The following is a 14443-nucleotide window of genomic DNA, read 5'->3' as shown; positions in this document are numbered from 1 at the left end:
TCAGCATTTGTGCATATCTGGTGTTGTAGAGGTCAGAGGGCAGCTTTGAATCTCATATAGATGGAGTTGTGGTAAGGTCTGTATGGCCTCCAGACCCACAGCGCGGCCTCCAGACATGCCACGCACTGTGTGGGTGCTGGGAACCAAAACTCAAGTCCTCGCTCCTAGCCACTCTGCATCATCTCTTCAGCCCTGATATGTGACTCTAAAAAGATTTATTTTAAAAGCCAGGCATGGTGGCACATGCTTTTTTTTAAAAAAAATTATAAATAAGTATACTATAGCTGTCTTCATACGCATTGGAAGAGGGCATCAGATCTTATTACGGGTGTTGTGAGCCACCATGTGGTTGCTCAGATTTGAACTCAGGACCTTTAGGAAGAGTAGTCAGTGCTCTTACCCACTGAGCCATCTCACCAGCCCCTGGCACATGCCTTTAATCCCAGCACTTGGTAATCAGAAGCGGGTGAGTTCGAGGCTAGCCTGGTCTACATAATAGTTCCATGACAACCAGAGCTATATAGTGAGACCAGGCGTGTGTGTGTGTGTGTGTGTGTGTGTGAGTATGTATGAGTGTGAGTGTGTGTGAGTGTGTGTGTTATGTATGTGTGCATGTGCCTATATGTGTATGTGCATGCAGGCATGTGTATGTATGTGTGCATGTGTGTTTATGTGCCTGTATGTGTGTGTGTATGTGTGTGAGTATGTGTGTGTGTGTGCATGCGCACAGATTCCTGTGGAGGGCAGAAGAGGACTTGTGACCTCTGCAAGAGTAGCAGTACATGCTCTTTATGGCTGAGCCATCTCTCCAGTCCACATCGTGTGTCTTTCAAATGGCAGGGTTTGTTCCTAAGACTGCTACCACAGCACAGAGCTGTCCTCAGAAATCCTTAGAAGCTGTTGGAAGATTACAGAATCACCACCCGGAGAGGAGCTGGCAGGATGAGACTCCCCTCAGCTTCCAGAGACAGATAACGTTACCCTTTCATTTTCCTTTTCTTTGAAAGAATTGCTCACAAGTCACATGGAATGTGGGGCACACACCCTGGGCCTCCCAGCTCTTCCCTCTCTCCCCCTTTAGCCCTCCCTCAGTCCCCTTTGTCCTCATCCCCCACCCCCAACAGTTTCACATCTACTTTAATGTCATAAAGACATACATGATTTGTCATGTCTATGTAAATGAAAGAAGATGGTAACTGTCTTTCTAAGACTGGATTCATTCACTAAATAGTTATCTCCACCTTTATCCATTTTCCTGAAAACACTAATTATTGTTTACGGCAAAAAAAAAAAAAAACCCACAGAAATGTCTATTACATTTCATTCGCCATACCTTCGTTGCCAGAAGCCTTCGTTGGTTCTATATCTCGGCCACTATAAATTACAGAGAGTTCCATTTCTTATTAAAATCTACCCCAAAATTTAAACAAAACAAAAGATGTATTCTGTAATTTTATACTTGGCTTTAACATTTGTACAGCATTTTGGGGTCCTTAAAATTGTCTTGGGAGGTATTCTAATTTTATTTCTGTTGCTGTGGTAAAAACCACAGCCGAAAGCAACCTGGGAAGGACCGGGCTGTCTTTGTTTACAGTTCATTCTCTGAGTTATGAAGTTAGAAAGTGAACTCCAGCCACCCTGGAGGAGCTTTGCTGGCTCATAGGCTCCTGTTTATAGCTTTCTATGGTGCCACCGCCCCTAGTAGACTAGGCCCTCCTACATCAAGACGACAACCCTCACGGGCCAATCTTAATTAAGGCTTTCCTTTCATATGGCTCCAGGATATTGAAAATTGATAGAGTCAACCAGGGTAGAGGAGATAAAAGCATGAATTTCCTTCAGCTGACAAGAAGCCCATCTCTCCAAACAGCAGATAGACCACCTCCTATCCTGGTGGATACGAAGTATCTTGGGTCAGATCCTTCTTTGAGAGCCATGTCTTGCTTTGTTGCCCAGCGGTGTGCAGAACTCAAGACTCGCCTACCCAGCCTCCTCGGTGCTGTGATTATGGGTTGTGCACCACTGGACCCAGCCTCTGAAACAGACAGACAGCCGGACGTAATCAGCAGGGACCCAGGCTTCTCTTTTTTCTCATTCCTATCAGCAAGAGGGTCTCCTCCTCAAGGTTACCTTGCGATCTGCAATTCTAGAGATTGCTTTTGTTTTTTTGAGAGGGGCACCTTATGTAGCCCAGGCTAGCCTCAAACCTGTGGGCCTCCGCTTCCTGGGTGCTGGGATAAAGTATCTTGGGTAGGCATGCACCATCACATTCAGCTTAGGCATTGCTTTGAATACTGGGGAAGTGAATGGCAGGAAAGACCTTACCCTGACTTGAGCAAGCCTGTTGGACTTGAGACCTCCAGAAACTCAGAGATTCCTTTTTCATGGCTGGAAAATGTCATCTGAAGAAATGATGGCTAAAAACTTCTCCATCTAACAGAAGGTGTGCAATTATAGATCCAAGAAGTTAAAAGGTCAGACAGTTTTTCAGCCCTGCCCAGGAACTCCAGGAATACTGGCCAGTGAGCTGTGCTGAAGTTTGCTGTGGCCACTGGGCTACTCCCGTCACTGGCCAATTCATGCCTGAGATCCTTTGCTATCCAGATCCAGGGAGCCATGACTTCTAGTGGTGATGGATCCCACAGCTGACCGCCAGCCCCCAAGATAGACCTCTTTTGTCAGCCTGCCTGTGTGACAGACTCTCCTCTATGCTATGCGACTTTGCCATCCCAGGCAACAACAAGGGAGCTCACTCAGTCGTTCTGCTGTGGTGGATGCTGACTTGGGAAGTATTCTCTGCATGTGTGGCACGGTCTATCATGAGCACCCATGGCAGGTTACGCCTGATCTCTGCTTCTACAGAGACCCAGAGATCGAGAAGGAGCAGGATGCTGCTGAAAGGGCTGTGTGTGACCAAAGAGGAATCTCCGGGTGGATGCACCGCACTAGCTCCTGAGTTTCTTGCTGCTCAGCCAGAAGTGGCTGACTGAGATCTGAGGGTGTCCGGGTACCCATCCAGCAGTTCCCTACTTGTTGGGGTTGTGGAGGTTCTTGTACTCTTGAGAAGTCTCCTCAGTGGAGGAGACGAAATCAAGCACCTGCATTCCATCAGGGAAGCTGAGAGGAGTTGGTTACCCACCTGGTGACCTTTGCAGGCAGGCCGCCACCACCTTTGTCTATAGAGGCAGATGTCACTCAAATCCCCCAGAATGGTTATTCCAGACTCTTTCCTTCTTAGCCCTTTATCTTAATTATATGAGTACACTGTAGCTATCTTCAGACACACCAGAAGAGGGCATCAGATCCCATTACAGATGGTTGTGAACCACCATGTGGTTGCTGGGAATTGAACTCAGGACCTCTGGAAGCACAGTCAGTGCTCTTAACCACTAAGCCATCTCTCCAGCCCCCTAGACCTTTATCTTAAGCTTCCAGTTAAACCCATCCTTAGGGGAAATGCCATATGCATTTTTTGGCCTGCTGACCTCTCTGCTATCAGGGACCACACTAGATTCTAGACCTTTTAGCTATAGAACCCACCCTCATAGTCACAAAAGGGTCTCTATGTGGTCACACTTTAAGCTTTATTCTTCACCTGGAACTGGAATGACGGTTGTCTGGAAATCTTTTCCCACATTGTACTGTGTTTTAACCATGTTGATAATTAACCTTCTGGCGTTAGACTCCCCAAAGTCAGATCCAGGTTGAGGGAGTCAACGTGCACTGGGTTTTCACTCTGAGCTTACCCTATGCGGTTCATTTCCCTGTCTGACATCAGCAGGGACCTCCTCACCTCCTGAAGACAAGAGTGCCCAGCCAACCACTGCAGACACACTGGTCAGCAGCTCCCACAGTGCGGGTCACCAAGATGGATGGAGCTGCCACAGAGTGGCTCTGAGCTGCTCTGCAAATGTCTGAGCAAAGAGGGATAGGTGAAAGGAAAAGAATGTTCTTAAAAGCTGGAGGAGGTGGGGTGGGGAAAGCCAAACAGAACAGATGTTAAGGAATATGTGTCTGGTGCTTCAGAGCCAAATTGCCAGAAGCCAGAGGACAAGCTGCTTCTGCCCAGGCAAAGCGAGCTGTGGAGATGGCTTCCCGGTCAACATTAGCTATGCGGGTCTGATGGTCTAAGTTCAAAACCCACAGTGAAGGAGAGAACCCACTCCCAAAGCTGTCCTCCGATCTCCACACGTGAGCTTTGGCACACACGTGCACACACCAATGTAATGATAATAAACAAATTCTGCACAGGTGTGGCAGCGAATGCCTTTAGTCCCATCACTCGGGAGGCAGAGGCAGGTGGATCTCCGTGAGTTCAAGGCCAGCCTGGTCTACATAGGGAGTTCCAGGACAGCCATGTAGAAAGAACATTTCTCAAAACAAAATAAAATTTATAGACAAAAACTTTAAAATAAAGGAAGAAGTGCTAAATGATCTTTTTTCAGGCTGAAAAGACGTATGTGCTTGCTGTAAATGTAACCTTTAACCTGTGTAACTTGTCACGGAGGCTTGCTGCTGAATATGCTCACCCTTTGTAGCTCTTTCTGAACTCTGGCTGGCTGTCTCACCTCTGCTGTTCTGGCTCAAACGCCTCTCCAGGCAGACTGACTCAACCTGCCTTTTCTCTCGGCCTCTGAGTTGCTCTGCTTGGCCTCTAACTAGCTCTGGCAATCTTCTCTAATTTTCTGGTTCTTTCTCATTCTCTGGCTTCAACTGTCTCTGCTGACCTTCAGGAATGCAAGACCTCAACTCCATTGCACTGACTCCAAACTGAGGGCTCCCTCCAGTCACTCAACTGACTGAACAAAGCTGACTGACTAGAACTGAGATCTGCATGCCCCTGTCTCCTGGGTACCGCCATGCTTGGACCTAAGGTTTTCTTTACCTGAAACCCGCTCTATACCAGGCTGGCCTTGAGCTCAGAGATCTGCTTCACTCTGATGCCTCCTGGGACTAAAGGTGTGTCTGTATTCCATACAGACACACAGACCTAGAAGGAAGTGGAAGTCTTTGGAAGCAATCCCTTGCTAGAGCAGCCATGTTGCTGAATTAAAACTTCTCTATGCACAACCATAAGAAATTATTTTTACATCTTGATTTTTGAGAAGTTCACCTGACCTTTGAAAGCAAAATGTGTAACTTCGTCTTTTGATATAAGCAATGCAGATAGATATAATACTTAAAAGAACAGCATAGCTGGGCAGTGGTGGCGCATGCCTTTAATCCCAGCACTTAGGAGGCAGAGGCAGGCGGATTTCTGAGTTCGAGGCCAGCCTGGTCTACAGGGTGAGTTCCAGGACAGCCAGGGCTACAGAGAAACCCTGTCTCAAAAAACAAACAAACAAAAAAACAAAAACCAACCAAACAAACAAACAAAAGAACAGCATAAAGAGCAGAGGCGTGGCTGGGTATAGTGCCACACCCCTGTGATTCTTCTCAAGGGGGCTGAGGCAGGAGAATCTCTAGTTTAAAGTCAGCTTGAGCTACCTAGAGACCCTGACTCAAAAAAATTGAGAGGGAAATTAAGGATTTATTTGGTAGCAAGTAGCACAATCTTTTTGTTGTTTTGTTTGTTTTAGTAGACAGGGTCTCTCTGGGTAACTCCGGCTATATTGAACATGGAACTCACTGTGTATTGTAGACCAGGCTGGCCTTGAACCACCTGCCTCTGCCTCTGAAGTGCCTGGATTAAAGGTATGAGCCACCACAGCCTGGCTACAGGTGGGACTCTCTTAAGTAAAAAGTCAAAGACACACCTTGTGAGGCTGGTCTGGCAGCAGCCACTCCTGCAGAGTGCAAGAGCATGTGTAGGGGCTCTGAGTGAGTGAGATGGAACTCTGTAATATGTTCAGCAAAACCAAGAAAAAGAAAAGGGGCGGAGGAGAAAACAAGTGATGTAATAGTGACCAGCATCATTGGGGATGACACCAAATATCAACCGGTGGAATCTGCTCCCCCCAAAAAAAAGTGTGTATGGGGGCATTAGCACAGGTTAGACCCAGCCTGTGTTACTCATGAGATTTCGCATAATGTGCATGCCTGTTTTGCCTGCAGATGTGTACAAACACCACATGTGTGCAGTGCTCATGGACGCCAGAAGAGGGCACCAGATCTTCTGGGACTATAGTTAAGGATGGTTGTGAATCATATTGGGGGTCCCAAACCTAGGTCCTCTGAAAGATCAAGCAGTGCTCTTCACCGAGGCATAGTTTCAAGCCTGTGATATGCACTTGAATATAAAGGGAGAAATTGAGAATGAGTGGAGAGGCAGGCAGACTGTGAAATGCAAACATATCCAATAAGATAGACTGTGTGTGAGTGTGTGTGTCTGTGTGTCTATGTGTTTGTATGTATGTATGTGTGTGTGTGTGTTTGAGTGTCTGTGCATGTGTCTCTGTGTGTGTTTGTGTGTCTGTGCATGTATCTGTGTGTCTGTGTGTATCTCTGTGTCTCTGTGTGTGTCACTATGTCTGTCTCTGTGTGTCTGTCTGTCTGTCTGTCTGTGTGTATCTGTGTATCTCTGTGTGTCACTGTGTGTCTGTGTGTGTGTGTGCATGTGTGTCTGTGTGAGTATGTGTATCTCTGTGTGTTTGTGTGTGTGTGTCTCTGTGCATGTGTGTATGTGTTTGTGTGTGTCTGAGCGTTTTTAGGCATATAATTTATAAGAATGGCTTACAGGCTGTGGTCCACGTAGTTCGACAATGGCTGTCTTCCAACAGAAAGACCAAGGATCCAGGAGTTGTTCAGTCCATAAAACTGCATGTCTCAGCAGTTCCCATTGGCTGCTGGAGTGCCAGAGGAGTCCTGGAGAGCTTTTACTCGTCAGTCTGTGCTGGAACCTGCTGAAGAACTGAATTATAATACCAGTGAGGGATGCCTTAGCTACAGGAGACGAGGACTCGTTAGTGAGGGTGAAGGCAAGCAGGCAACAGGCAAGAGCTCCCTTCTTCCACGTTCCCTCATGTGGGCTGCCACCAGAAGACGTGGCCCAGATTTAGGGTGGCTTGTCCCACCTTAAAGTATCCAACTGGGAAAACCCCTAGCAGGCATACCCTGCTGCTGGGGATTAGTTGATTCTGGGGGTAGTCACGCTCAGATGTTCCAGACTGGCCATTACATGCAGAAAGCCAAATAGTGTGCATTTTCTCCAGTGTGCGGATCCAGGATTTAATTGTATAGATCCATAAACTTATTTAATGTACACATGAAGAGAGAGTAGAAATGAGGCTATCTGGGTAGAAAGAGAGGGCTGGAGAAATGGCTCATGGTTAAGAGTATTAACTGCTCTTGCAGAGGACCCAGGTTCCATTCCCAGAACCCACATGGCAGCTCATAACCACCTAGTCCTTTGGGTCCAGGGGATGCCCTCTTCTGACCTCCACTGGTATCAACATGATGTATGTATGTGGTGCACACACATATACACAAGCAAAATACTCATACTCGTTTTTTTTTGTTTTTTGTTTGTTTTTGTTTTGTTTTTTTAATTAAAGAAAAGTATCTGACTCATTTTTAAAGATGCGCTGAGTCAGGTTTGGCCCAGCCACAGATGATCTGAAAGCGCTCAGACCGACCCCTGGTAATTTCTGCTAGTTTAGCTATCTGCTAAGCTATGTCTGCCAAACTAGCAGTTTAGAGTAGAAAATTACTCACAGCCGAGCTTTCTTGAAGTCTGGTAAGTTTTACAGGGAACAGGATGTAGAGCACAGCTTCGGGTGAGGAAAGACAAATGTATGTAGCAGAGGGTGGCCGGGGATAAATGGAAGCTGGGTCTCGGTCACGGTGCTTTCTAGGCGGTTGGCTGTGCCAAGATGAGGCTGGCTATCTCCTTCCCTGCCACCGGCTGTCAGAAAGTCATCGACGTGGGCAGTGAACGCAGCTTCGTATGGTGTGCGAGGCGCAGAAGTAACTGCTGGCTCTCTGGGTGACGAGTGGGAGGGTGATGGGGTCCATCAGTGGTGGAAATGCAAGCAAGGTTTTCCCATGAAACAAAGGGCAAAGGGTATTCTTCTTACAGACAGGAGGGGAAAACTGGAGAGAGCTAGCACAAGGCTGTTTGTGGGTGGAAACTTGGGGGGGGGAGAGAGAGAGAAGAGGCAGAGACACAGAGAGAGACAGAGACAGAGAGAGAGACAGAGACAGAGACAGAGACAGAGACACAGAGACAGAGAGACAGAGACAGACACACACACAGAGAGAGAGAAGAGATAGAGACAGAGACACACACAGAGAGAGACAGAGACACAGAGACAGAGACAGAGAGAGAGACCGAGAGAGAGCCAGAGACAGAAACAGAGACACAGAGAGAGAGAGACAGAGACAGAGACAGACACACACACACACACACACTCAGAGAGACAGAGAGAAAGAAGAGAGAGATATTTCCTGGACTGGCAGTTGCTACTCTGACTCCACGCTCAACTTTTGGGACCTAAAAATAAAAAGGCTAGCAAAATCCAAAAGCTTTTTAATCTCTCTGAAGAAGATGATATCCACCCATATGCTGTCAGAAGCCCTTAAACACAGAAGACGCGAAGCCCAGGACCAAAATGCCCAAGATTCAGCGTCCACGTGTCCTGCAACACAAACGTATCGCCCTGAAGAAACAGCACGCTTAAAAAAAAAAAAATGAGGCTGCAAGAAGACTCTAAACAATCAAACAACTTAAGGAAGGGGGCCGTCAGGAGATGCAGGCTGGCCTTGCCGAGAGCCTCTAAGGCCGAGACCAGTAATGTTTTAGCAAATATTTATTCTCAAACCGGGGTTCCTACCCCGCCTTTGATCATTCAGTGCCCAGATAAAAGACACACAACTTTTATGTTTATAATAAGCTTTTCATGTATTAGAGCTGGACAGATATCTACCCTCTGTGCTATTGTGTCTCTTTCCTACCACTAACCCAGAGTTACAGCTTGCTATGTTCCATCAGAGGCTGCTCTTAACTCCAATTGGCCAGCCCTCAGGGCCATGTTTCCATGACTCACCTACCTTGTGGTGACTTTCTCTCTCCACCATCGTCTCCTCACTCTTCCCATGATCCCACCTCCAGTACCAAGCCTGGGAATCAACAACCCACCTATATCTCTTTGCTAAGCTGTAAGCTGAAGGCATCTTTATTTACCAATCAAGAATAACTTGGGGGGGGGACAGGGTTTTATAGCGTCACTTGGGTCTATGTGCGAATTCTCTCATCCCTAGGGGGCAGCCAGGCATGGGGCGGGGGGGGGGGAAGCTAGTATTTAAGCATTACAATACATAGCAAAAGACCAAACTTCACTCAGCACAGAGAAAATAAGTCTTTAATAGGAACAAATAAATAATCATACCTTGAAAGGAAATGGATGACCTGTACAACTGAACCCCCTCCATGACTCGAAAAGGATGGTGTCCATCTAGGCTGACTCTCATCTTTGCAAAATAAAACAAGCAGCATAGATTTCACTTCTCAGCGTCTCCAGAGCTCTCGCTGTGAAGTGTAGATCGTCTTTCCTCACGGTCCAGTCAAAGCATGTGATACCCTGGAAAGAAACATCCTGTCCGTGTGTACAGTGGATACACACCAATAACTACTCCTGCACCCTCGGCTTCCCGGCTCTGGGGTCAGACCACCTCTCTCACTCTTGTGACATTCTGAGAGTTGGTGGGAATAGCGTCAGGGTCTGCTTCCAGACCCTTCCCCTAAATTGCAGGAAATGGAGAAGACTATGACGCCGCCCTGTTTCTATGGAGACATCTGTGATGCCACACACTGCTCCCTCGGGAGCCTTGGAAGCCTGTCTTTTCTTGCTTGGACTGCTCTGAAAAGTCAAGCTAAGACTGACAGTCTTCCCTTCCGTAAGCGGAGCCGCGCCCAGGTTATTCGGGGACTCTGGTTCTGACTCCTCTATGAAGCAGGAGAACTTACCTCAGGAATGCTGCTCTACATCCCCCAAGATCAGCAAGGGCCTGATGGTGCTTCAGAGCATTGCCAGCCGGGGCTGGGACGCACAGGACTCAGAGAAGAAACCGCAAAGTACCCAGCAAAACCTCAACAAGTCAATCCAGGCGGCCGTCGGATGCTTCTACGGCAAAGAGGTACGGACGGGGTTGGGTGGAGTGCTTCTAACCTGGCTAAGGCCACTCTTCTCCTTGCTAAAGGGTCACGGGAGCTGTCAGCCGGCAGAGCTTGGTACAGGCTTGATGGCAAGCTGCCACACAGAGCCCAGGGGGGGCCTGAGGACTGCAGCCTTTGGTAGGGCAGAGCCCTGGCTGTCCTTGCCCAGCGCCATGAAGGACCCGTCGGGGAGGTAGCTGTATGGGGTAGCTGGCTTCCTCCTCTGCAGACCTTGGTCTGGACAGCCAAGCCTTAAGGAAGAAGTCAACCTCAGCAAAGAGATCGAATCTGTCCTGAAGGTCAGGGACGAAAGGGTGAGAAGAAGCTAGACACCTGAGCCCACCATTCACCAGGGGGAGCCAGGAATGGTGAAGAAGGCAGGCTCCCTGGCTTCCCAGTTGGGTGCTGAGATCCCATCTAAGGGGTATGCTTCTCAGTTGGCCAGGAAAGGAGCGGACCATTGCCACAAGCCACAGCATAGACAGGGGCCCTGCAGCCATCCCAAAGGCACACCCACGTGTTTGCTCTTCTTTCTTCTCCTGCCAGGACCAGATCAAGAAACTCACTAAACACAACAGCTTTGCGTCCGAAATGGAAGATATGCGAAAAGCCTTCCTCATGCGGCCTGGGTGTCCCCAGTTCAGTACCAGGACAACATCCGTGTCTCATGTGGGTAAGTACCAGGACAACATCCGTGTCTCATGTGGGTAAGACCGCCCCTGCCCCATACCACCAAGAGTGACTGGAGAAACTTGCTGCCTCCTGAAACTCTTTAGCCTGTAAGGAGCTGTGAGGAGGTCACGGTTCTGAGATCTCCCGTGGGAGCACAGACTTTAGGAGGCCTGTGCTGAGACTGGGGGATGACCAACCTGAAGGAGAGAACAGTTTTATCCCATTCACGATTATACCTGTTTTGTTGTTAGGAGCTCAGAGTCAAGGCCACACCCTAACCTCTTGGCTTCCTGGCCTGCTTTTGTTCCATGTCCCAACACTAGCTTGGAGACTTGACTGTGAAGCTCAGCAGGAGCCAGGCACATGTTCTGGTCCCCAGCAAAGGGAACTGTGTGGTTTTGGGGGGGGTGTAAGTTGAGGGGCCACAGGGTCCAGGCGGCAGGGTATGTATCTACATCCTGTCACTGGGCACCACGTTTGGTCTGCTCAGAGGGAACATTGTGACCAGATGGGTAAGAAGACAGAGCCCGTGTTTTGATGATTCAGGCTCACACCTCCATAGCAGGACTGACTTGTTTAAAGATCACATGATCAGCCTGGGCCCTAGAGACCCTAGGGCAGGGAGGATTTCTTGTCACTTCTTGGCGCCTTGCCCATTCCAGGTTCTGCCACTATGGTTGATCTTCCCAGGACCTGCTCTGGAGTTTGGAAGTCGACTGAGGACCATCCCCTAGGCAGGCTGGGCTCTGCCAGCAGTGTGGATGGTAAGAGGATCCATCTGCTGTGCCCTTATGGGACTCTTCCCAGGACTGCCTGTCCCTCAAATGCTCTGAGACACAGGCCCCCCAGATCCAGGCCTGCAGGGCTCCACTCTCTCTAGGGAAGACACTAGCACTGATCCTTGTCTTTTGCTGAACTGCAGTGAAGGCTGCATTCTCTACCTTCCCTGTACCACTAGCTTCCAGGCCCCAGGGCCACCTCCTTGAATAGAGAAATAGGCTTTCATTGGCCAGAAGGTGAGATGAACATGGTAATTTCAGGCAATGACCTGTAGTGAGCCACTCTCTCCAAGCTTAAGAAGGTGAAGAACCCCAAAGTCTAAAGCAGAACTATATGGGGTTCAAGAGGGCTGGGTCACGGCATAAGCAAGGGCAGAAGCAGATGGTTTCCTGTCCTGATTGCCAGACTCTTGGGTTTGTGCTAGGCGGGGGTGGGTAGGTAGCCGTGAGATGTGAGTATATGCTAGGTGGGCCTGGGATCTGAGTATATGCTAGGTAGGGGGTGGGATCTGAGTATATGCTAGGTAGGGGGTGGGAACTGAGTATATGTTAGGTGGGGGTGGGATCTGAGTATATGCTAGGTAGGGGGTGGGATCTGAGTATATGTCAGGTGGGGATAGGTTCTGAGTATATGCCAGGTGGGGGTGGGATCTGAGTATATGCTAGGTAGGGGGTGGGATCTGAGTATATGTCAGGTGGGGGTGGGATCTGAGTATATGCTAGGTGGGCCTGGGATCTGAGTATATGCTAGGTAGGGGGTGGGATCTGAGTATGTCAGGTGGGGGTAGGTTCTGAGTATATGCCAGGTGGGGGTGGGATCTGAGTATATGCTAGGTAGGGGGTGGGATCTGAGTATATGTTAGGTGGGGGTGGGATCTGAGTATATGCTAGGTAAGGGGTGGGATCTGAGTATATGTCAGGTGTGGGTGGGTTTTGAGTATATGTCAGGTGGGGTGGGATCTGAGTATATGTCAGGTGGGGTGGGATCTGAGTATATGTCAGGTGTGGGTGGGATCTGAGTATATGTCANTGGGGTGGGATCTGAGTATATGTCAGGTGGGGTGGGATCTGAGTATATGTCAGGTGGGGTGGGATCTGAGTATATGTTAGGTGGGGGTGAGATTTTAATTTGACAGTGGGAGACAGACAGCTCGTTGGACAGATACTGGCTTCTGGTGGAGGGTTGGGAGGGGTGGACACTACCATGGAAGATTCCACAGCAGATCCACAGGGAAGAATCCAACCCTCTCTGGCCTGGCCTCTTCTTCCTCCACAGGGCAGCTCTTTCCATTCAGCAAGAGTGCTTGCGAGCTCAACTACCCACGGAAGAGGAGTGAGCCCTCAGACCTGAGTCCCACTGGCAGCCCCACCGTGGTCAAGAAGTCCCAGAGAACGAGAATGCCCTGGTATATCTCAGTCATCCATGAGAAGGTAGGGTCCCAGGCTGTCCCCTTGTCCTGCTCACCCATGGGTGTCTAGATAGCTGTGGCTTAAAACGACTCCCAGACACACTACATCTCTTTATAGGAATCCAGTGATCGTCAGCCACCCTTCCCCCGCCCCCACTTCGCGTGTTCAGGGACATGCATTGTCCCTCCTCCTTTGTCCCAGGGTGTGGTACTTTAACCTGGCACAGGACTTGTTTAACGTGTGTAGCCATCAACCATTCTGTACACCTTCAGCCCAGAAGTCTCTGTAAGCATGAGTTCTAACAATGCGAGTGACAGAGGCCCAGGGGTTTGTGCAAGCCAGTCCAGGCTGGTGGGATCTCTCCTGTGGGATGAGCCCAGAGTTTCCTTGTCTGAGACTCCAGTTGTTGGAATTTGGCTTCTGGGTCTCTCTAGCCTTGTTTTTAAAAATAAACAGGCACACAAAACCAGAATCACTTATCTAGGTTTTGGAAGATTCTAGGTTATCACTAATCCATCTGCCCCATCATTTTGCATTCTGGAACTCAAACTCTGAGTCTTTGGTTTTTCGAGGTAGGGTTTCTCTGTGTAGCCCTGGCTGTCCCGGAACTCACTTTGTAGACCAGGCTGGCCTCGAACTCAGAAATCCGCCTGCCTCTGCCTCTCGAATGCTGGGATTAAAGGTGTGCGCCACCATGCCCGACCACAGACAAGTTTTAATAAAGCACAGGCTCCATTTCTTTACGAGATGGGCGTTTCCCCTTGGGTGTTTCCCCTTGTCGTCTTCTGTGGCTCCTGCAGGAGCAGCTTCCTCACTCCTGGCGTCCCTGAGTCCAGTCATGTCTCTCTCTGGTCAGCTGCTTTCTCTGTGGTAGGCCTTCTATTAGCTCCAGGTTGTGCCGATTTTCTCAAATGTATTGCTTACTGTATGTGTATCACGGATTCGTGTGTTCGTGCACGTGTGTGTAGGTGCATGCGTGCGTGCGTGGGTGTTGCTCTGAGGGTGCTGTCTGCCTTGGTTTTCGAGACAGGGTCTCTCACTGAGTACACAGGCTGGCCCTAAGGATCTGCCCATGTCTGTCATCCAGGCGCTAGGATATAAGTGTGCTCCCTGCCCCACAACCTGGCTTTTTCTTTAATGTTGAGTTAACTTTAAATTATTGGCTTCAATAAAATGAGCCGGGTTTTCACTTTTATTCTTTTTAATGAATTAATTTCGTGCACACAAGCATTTTGCTTGCATGTGTGTCTGCTTTCGGTATACAGTGCCAGAGTGTAGCAGTGCCAGATGCCCTGAAACTGGAGTTACAGATGGTTGTGAGCCATTGTGTGGGGGCTGGGAATAAAACCCTAGTCCTGTGGGAAGCAATCAGTGTTCTTAACCACTGGGACTTCTCCCCAACTGCAACCCCTCCTGGATGTGGGTTCCAGATCTCCTCTCCTCTCCTCCCTCGCCTCCCCTCGCCTCCCCTCGCCTCCCCTCCTCTCCT

General features: G+C 49.0%; 1 protein-coding gene across 1 annotated transcript in view; it reads left to right on the top strand.

The window, feature by feature from the left end:
* The first annotated feature begins 9813 nt into the window (after positions 1 to 9813).
* Positions 9814 to 14443, top strand: part of Ccdc27 (coiled-coil domain containing 27) — a 15813-nt gene continuing 11183 nt past the window's right edge. The window contains exons 1-4 of the mRNA XM_021201033.1: positions 9814 to 10074; positions 10640 to 10766; positions 11428 to 11529; positions 12821 to 12975. Of these exons, the coding sequence (XP_021056692.1) occupies positions 9886 to 10074; positions 10640 to 10766; positions 11428 to 11529; positions 12821 to 12975 (573 nt within the window). The 5' untranslated portion in view covers positions 9814 to 9885. The remainder of the gene's footprint in view (positions 10075 to 10639; positions 10767 to 11427; positions 11530 to 12820; positions 12976 to 14443) is intronic.

The sequence above is a fragment of the Mus pahari genome, chromosome 6, assembly GCF_900095145.1.
Source record: "Mus pahari chromosome 6, PAHARI_EIJ_v1.1, whole genome shotgun sequence".
Lineage (NCBI taxonomy): Eukaryota > Metazoa > Chordata > Mammalia > Rodentia > Muridae > Mus > Mus pahari.
This window is presented reverse-complemented; position numbering and strand designations above follow the sequence as displayed.